Source organism: Borostomias antarcticus, assembly GCF_949987555.1.
Source record: "Borostomias antarcticus genome assembly, chromosome: 35".
Classification (NCBI taxonomy): domain Eukaryota; kingdom Metazoa; phylum Chordata; class Actinopteri; order Stomiiformes; family Stomiidae; genus Borostomias; species Borostomias antarcticus.
Genome location: NC_140268.1, coordinates 1,823,360 through 1,830,859, shown reverse-complemented (window position 1 = coordinate 1,830,859; position 7,500 = coordinate 1,823,360). Strand labels below are relative to the sequence as shown.

Sequence of the window (7,500 nt, the reverse complement as noted above, 5' to 3'; positions counted from 1 at the left end):
GATGAAAAAGACACGTGTTTAATGTAGATTTTGGGGCGCGCACAGCACTGCCCAGATAGCAAGCGGATCTGGGCCATATACAGGCCAGATCTGGCCCTTGTGGCTTAGTTCCGGCCCATATATGGCCCAGAATCATTACACATCCGCTTGCTATCTGGGTGGTACACCGGGGAACAGGATGTGAAGATCCTGGTTTGAAAGAATCAAAGACACCATAACTGGCATCATCACTAGCAATGGCCGCCATGATGACTATCAATCAACACTCAGACCTTGTCCAGCTTCCCGTGGTTCTGACGGGCTCTGGTTCTGTTCGGACCCTCTTCCCAGGCTCCCTGGACCATCGAGGGCAGCGGGCTGCCCCTGGACTGGCCCGCCGCAGGAACCATGGAGATCGAGGATTATGGCCTTCAGTACCGCAAGGGCCTGGACTGGGCCCTCAAACGGGTCAGCCTCAGCATCCGGGACCGAGAGAAGGTCAGCAGAGAGGGGGAGAGGGGGAGGGGGGAGATGGGGGGAGAGAGGGGGAGATGGGGGGAGAGGGGGAGATGGGGGGAGAGGGGGAGGGGGGGGAGGGGGGGGAGATGGGGGGAGAGGGAGAGGGGGGGAGATGGGGGGGAGAGGGGGGGAGAGGGGGAGGGGGGGAGATGGGGGGAGAGGGGGAGATGGGGGGAGAGGGAGAGGGGGAGGGGGGGAGATGGGGGGAGAGGGGGAGATGGGGGGAGAGGGGGAGGGGGAGAGGGAGAGGGGGGGAGATGGGGGGGAGAGGGGGGGAGATGGGGGGAGAGGGGGAGAGGGGGGGAGAGGGGGAGATGGGGGGAGAGGGGGAGGGGGAGAGGGAGAGGGGGGGAGATGGGGGGGAGAGGGGGGGAGATGGGGGGAGATGGGGGGAGAGGGGGGGAGATGGGGGGGAGAGGGGGGGAGATGGGGGGAGAGGGGGGGAGAGGGGGAGATGGGGGGAGAGGGGGAGGGGTGAGATGGGGGGAGAGGTGGAGAGGGGGAGAGGGGGAGGGGGGGAGATGGGGGGAGAGGGGGAGAGGGGGAGGGGGGGAGATGGGGGGAGAGGGGGAGAGGGGGAGGGGTGGAGATGGGGGGAGAGGGGGAGGGGGGGAGATGGGGGGAGAGGGGGAGGGGGGGAGATGGGGGGAGAGTGGGAGATGGGGGGAGAGGTGGAGAGGGGGGGTTTTATTGTGGTATTAAAATTTAACCATTATAAAATAAAGCTAATCATAATATTGTGGCCTATTTAGGTTCAATAATAAAAAATGCTCTCAAAGAATCAAAGAGGTCCAATACAAACATCTGTTGAAGTGACCTCCTCCTCCATCTTTCCCACTAGTTTGAGCGACGGGTTAAATGTGTCTGAAAATGATCCCCTTCCGTATTTCCTGGTCCTCTGGCGCCCCCTAGGTGGGGATAGTTGGAAGGACGGGAGCTGGGAAGTCCTCCTTGGCGTTGGGAATCTTCCGGATCCTGGAGGCAGCAAAGGGAGAAATCTACATTGATGGGATCAACATTGCTCAGATTGGCCTGCATGAACTCCGATCCAGGATCACCATTATCCCTCAGGTAGAATACACACACACACACACACACACACACACACACACACACACACACACACACAGTGTTTCTCACTGTCTCACTGACGCTCTATTTCTCCTCCCCAGGACCCGGTTCTGTTCTCTGGGTCTCTGAGGATGAATCTGGACCCCTTCGATGGTTACTCTGACGAGGAGGTGTGGAGAGCCCTGGAGCTGAGCCACCTCAAGAGCTTTGTGTCGGGCCTGCCGGACAAGCTGGACCACGAGTGCTCTGAGGGGGGAGAGAACCTGAGGTAGAGACCCTGACCCTGACCCTGACCCTGACCCTAACCCTGACCCTGACCCTAACCCTGACCCTGACCCTGACCCTGACCCTGACCCTGACCCTGACCCTAACCCTAACCCTGACCCTGACCCTAACCCTGACCCTGACCCTGACCCTAACCCTCACCCTCACCCTCACCCTCACCCTCACCCTCACCCTCACCCTCACCCTAACCCTAACCCAGCCTAACCCTAACCCAGCCTAACCCTAACCCTGACCCAGCCTAACCCTGACCCTAACCCTGACCCAGCCTAACCCTAACCCTGACCCAGCCTAACCCTGACCCTAACCCTGACCCTAACCCTCACCCTAACCCTAACCCAGCCTACATGAGTCTGCAGAGCCACACACACCTCCATCATGACCCTGTACCTCCATCTCCCCCGGGTCCAGTCTGGGTCAGCGCCAGCTGGTGTGTCTGGCCAGAGCTCTGCTGAGGAAGACCAAGATCCTGGTTCTGGACGAGGCCACGGCTGCTGTGGACCTGGAGACGGACAACCTGATCCAGTCCACCATCCGGACCCAGTTTGAGGACTGCACCGTCCTCACCATCGCTCACAGGCTCAACACCATCATGGACTACACCAGGTGACTGACCTACACACACACACACACACACACACACACACACACACACACTACACCAGGTGACTGACCTACACACACACACACACACACACACACACTACACCAGGTGACTGACCTACACACACACACACACACACACACACACACACACACACACACACACACACACTACACCAGGTGACTGACCTACACACACACACACACACACACACACACACACACACACACACACACACTACACCAGGTGACTGACCTACACACACACACACACACACACACACACACACACACACTACACCAGGTGACTGACCTACACACACACACACACACACTACACCAGGTGACTGACCTACACACACACACACACACACACACACACACACACACACACACACACACACACACACACTACACCAGGTGACTGACCTACACACACACACACACACACACACACACACACACACACACACACTACACCAGGTGACTGACCTACACACACACACACACACACACACACACACACACACACACACACACACACACACACACACACACACACACACACACACACATATAGTGCTTTTCCACCTTAGAGGCATTCAAAGCGCTTTACAATGGCCTCTCATTCACCCATTCACACACACATTCACACACCAATGGCGGCAGCTGCCATGCAAGGTGCTAACCTGCTCATTGGGAGCAATTTGGGGTTAGGTGTCTTGCTCAAGGACACTTCGACATGTGGACAGTCGAAGCTGGGATTCGAACCACTGACCCTTCGATCATTGAGCGACCCGCTCTACCAACTGAGCTACAGCCGCCCCCAGATTGAAAGATATCAAAAACTCCCAAACAAACATGGGAGCATGTACAGTGATATGAACAAAATGAGAGACATGTAACAACATCAAACACACACAGACACACAACTTGATGCTAATCTGCCCTCTCTCTCTCCAGGGTGATCGTGATGGACAGAGGCTACATCGTAGAGATGGACTCCCCCTCCAACCTCCTCTCTCAACGCAATCAGTTCTACCGCATGTGCCGGGAGGCCGGCCTGGTGTGAGCCTCCCCCAGACAGGGGGCTTTGAAGTCAGGCAGACCCTCAGTCACCCACGCCCAGGACCACCAGGACCCAGACGGCTGAACGGGAGGAGTCATGAGGGCGCTTAAGACCAGAGACACATCAACTGGGTTTATTCCACCGTCCGTCTGTTTGTCTGTCTGTCTGTCTGTCTGTCTGTCTGTCTGTCTGTCTGTCTGTCTGTCTGTCTGTCTGTCTACACACATGCTACAAGATGCAGGTCTGAGCAGCCTTCTCATCATCCTCATCCTCTCAGAAGGGACTCATCTGGGAGAGATGTGTAAAATACTGTATTTCCTTGGCGTGGTTTTGTATTCATGGACAATTATGATACGTAAAAATATAATAGCAAATTGCACAGAGGAAGCTGTAGGAATCATGGGGGATCATTCTCTCAGTATCTGATACTGAGAATGACATGATGTTTGACATGATGTTTGACATGATGTTTGACATGATATTTGACATGTTTGACATGATGTTTGACATGATATTTGACATGTTTGACATGATGTTTGACATATTTGACATGATGTTTGACATGATATTTGACATGATGTTTGACATGATATTTGACATGATGTTTGACATGATGTTTGACATGATGTTTGACATGTTTGACATGATGTTTGACATGATATTTGACATGATATTTGACATGATGTTTAACATGATATTTGACATGATGTCTGACATGATATTTGACATGATGTTTGATAGGAAAATAACAAAGTATCACAGACCTTTAATTAAAAACATTTAAAAAGACGATATGTCTGTCCTAACCCAGGGTAAAACGTTAACAATAAAAAAAACATAGTATTATTTTTTACAGAGCATAGCGTGCCTATACATCTACACTCATTCTTTTAAAATGGACACCTTTGCTTGCTTATCCACATTCATCTAACTAAGATAGTTCTATTTGTTTCACACAAGTAACTCGATTTTCCTCACTTGGAAGTTGGAGGTGCTAATGTGTAAATAAAGGTGTAAAATGTTTGATGGAATCCATTTTAAATCCAGACTGTAAAGCAACAGAAGGTGAAGACTCGATTATAGACTTTTTAAAAGTTAATACTGTATTTACTGTACATAGTTACTTGTGTATTCTGAAATAATTAATATAAAATAATGAAATAATATAATTTCTGTATTACCTATGCACAGTACACAGATATAGGTACATGTAAGCATCTGCCATCTACAGAGTGCTTCAGCCTCATCACGGTCTGACATTTTATTACTCCACAACGGTTACAGTATAGTAGAGTATTACTGTGTTTGGTCTTTTGCTACGAATCTTTGATTCTTCTACTTTTCAATCAGTTCCAAAATAATTAGAAAACGCCCTAATTCCAAAAATGGAATCAGTTCATTAAAACTGAAATTCTGAATTTATGGAATTGAAACAGAATTTACATCCATTGCATCTATCAGAATAGGTCATTACTGTACTGTGACTTATTTAAAGAGCAAAATAAATAAAGTTGTTGTTTACTTACGTGAGATCCTCTATCCATTGTTACCTCTGCCCCAGCGAAAGCGTAGGGCGAGAGGTAATGTTTTCATTGGCATGTATTGGTTTATTTATTTATTGGTTGGTTTATTTATTGGTTGTTTGTTAGCAGGATTACACAAAAACTACTAGACTGATTTTCATGAGCCTTGGTGGAGGGGTGGAGGGATGGAGGGAGGGAGGGGTAGAGGGGTGGAGGGAGGGAGGGGTAGAGGGGTGGAGGGAGGGAGGGGTAGAGGGGTAGAGGGATGGAGGGAGGGAGGGGTAGAGGGATGGAGGGGTAGAGGGGTGGAGGGGTACCTTCTGTAATAAAACAGCTTTTGATTGTTGCTCAAATCCCGTGTTGGAGAGATTCATTTGGAATACATCAGAAAAGGGACACTGGACTGTGTGGTATTTGTGAGACATTGGGTGCCGTCTTTTATTGAAATCGAAACAACGCAGATCTGAATAAGGACAATAATAAAAGACAACGAGTCAACAGTAGTCTACAATATAGTGCAGTAGTACCAAAATCCTCCACTTTCCTGCGGGCGTTGCACAGGCGAAACATTAACCACAGTGACATCACACTTCCTGGGGGTGGGACTGGAGCTCTCATAGAGATGTGTGATTGGTCAGATCTCTGTGACATAGCCCGCCTCTTCCAGGAAGTCATCCAGACCGGTCATTCTGCAGATGGACCTGAGCAGACCTCTGGTGATGCGGAAGGTGTTGTCAGGATCGAAGCTCGTCATCAGGTCATCATGCTGCGTCACGTAGACTCTATCCACCTCCAGGCCCTGGCGCATGCTGATGATGATGCGGTCCGTGTTGCTGTCGTCCAGGTGACCCGTGAAGTTGTTCGTGACGTATGAAGGCAGCGAGTCGGAGGCGTGCAGGTTACCCACCTCGTAGTACGGGTAACCCCTCTGGGGCAGCAGCTGGCTGCCGCTGTTGTCGTCCCACTCGTTGTGGAAGGGATGGAAGCCAAACTCTCCTGTGGTCGGGTCGAAGTCGGTCTGCATCTCATTGTCATGGTCAAAGTCGATGACCTCTGTGGCAAACCAGTACAGGAGCTGCAGGCCGTGTCTGGGGCACGGACGGCCGAAGCCAGAATCTAGCAGGTCAGCCATGCTGTTCAGAGTTCGAGGTCGAGCCATGGTACCTCCTAAAGAAAGAGAGATCAATTGAAATAGAAAGAGAGACAGAGAGAGGGAGAGAGAGGTTTTCCATCTTGTATAATAATTCAACATTCTTGCAAAGAAGCAATATTGCCATGTTGATATGGGTGTGTGTGTGTGTGTGTGTGTGTGTGTGTGTGTGTGTGTGTGTACCTATGTTGAAGGGTGTGTGTGTGTGTGTGTGTGTGTCACCTCTTCTGGACGGCGTCCCTGTCCACCTTGTTGCTGTCCACCACCATGATGTGTTTTGGGATGCCCACGGACACAGAGAGCCGGCCCAGAGTCATCAGCGTGATGCTGGCAAGAACAGCGCCCCCTGCAGCGTCCAGAGGGAACTGCAGCATCCCAGCCTCATCCTGTTGCTCCGGGAGGGCGCGGCCGGGGGCCGAGCCCAGGACAGGGAGCTCCGTCTGGGGAACGGGGGACGGGTCCTCCATGGACGTCTCCTGGTTGTTGGGATCAGTCTGGCTGTCGTCCTCTGTCTCCATCCCGTCTTCTTCTTGTCCTCCCTCCTCTCCCCTCTCTTTCTCTTTTCTCTCTTTATTTATTGGTTGGTTTATTTATTGGTTGGTTGTTAGCAGGATTACACAAAAACTACTAGACTGATTTTCATGAGCCTTGGTGGAGGGGTGGAGGGATGGAGGGGTAGAGGGGTGGAGGGATGGAGGGAGGGAGGGGTAGAGGGGTGGAGGGAGGGAGGGAGGGAGGGGTAGAGGGGTGGAGGGATGGAGGGAGGGAGGGAGGGGTAGAGGGGTACCTTCTGTAATAAAACAGCTTTTGATTGTCGCTCAAATCCCGTGTTGGAGAGATTCATTTGGAATACATCAGAAAAGGGACACTGGACTGTGTGGTATTTGTGAGACATTGGGTGCCGTCTTTTATTGAAATCGAAACAACGCAGATCTGAATAAGGACAATAATAAAAGACAACGAGTCAACAGTAGTCTACAATATAGTGCAGTTCCAAAATCCTCCACTTTCCTGTGGGGTGGGACTGGAGCTCTCATAGAGATGTGTGATTGGTCAGATCTCTGTGACATAGCCCGCCTCTTCCAGGAAGTCATCCAGACCGGTCATTCCGCGGATGGACCTGAGCAGACCTCTGGTGATGCGGAAGGTGTGGTCAGGATCGAAGCTCGTCATCAGGTCATCATGCTGCGTCACGTAGACTCTATCCACCTCCAGGCCCTGGCGCATGCTGATGATGATGCGGTCCGTGTTGCTGTCGTCCAGGTGACCCGTGAAGTTGTTCGTGACGTATGAAGGCAGCGAGT

At 51.4% G+C, this 7,500-nt stretch overlaps 1 protein-coding gene across 1 annotated transcript in view; it reads left to right on the top strand.

Annotated features, from left to right (window-relative positions):
• Positions 1-4,546, top strand: part of LOC311327963 (multidrug resistance-associated protein 1-like) — a 35,345-nt gene extending 30,799 nt beyond the window's left edge. Inside the window, exons 26-30 of the mRNA XM_084461073.1 lie at positions 331-477; positions 1,411-1,569; positions 1,671-1,837; positions 2,263-2,457; positions 3,418-4,546. Of these exons, the coding sequence (XP_084317199.1) occupies positions 331-477; positions 1,411-1,569; positions 1,671-1,837; positions 2,263-2,457; positions 3,418-3,526 (777 nt within the window). The 3' untranslated portion in view covers positions 3,527-4,546. The remainder of the gene's footprint in view (positions 1-330; positions 478-1,410; positions 1,570-1,670; positions 1,838-2,262; positions 2,458-3,417) is intronic.
• Positions 4,547-7,500: the final 2,954 nt, after the last annotated feature.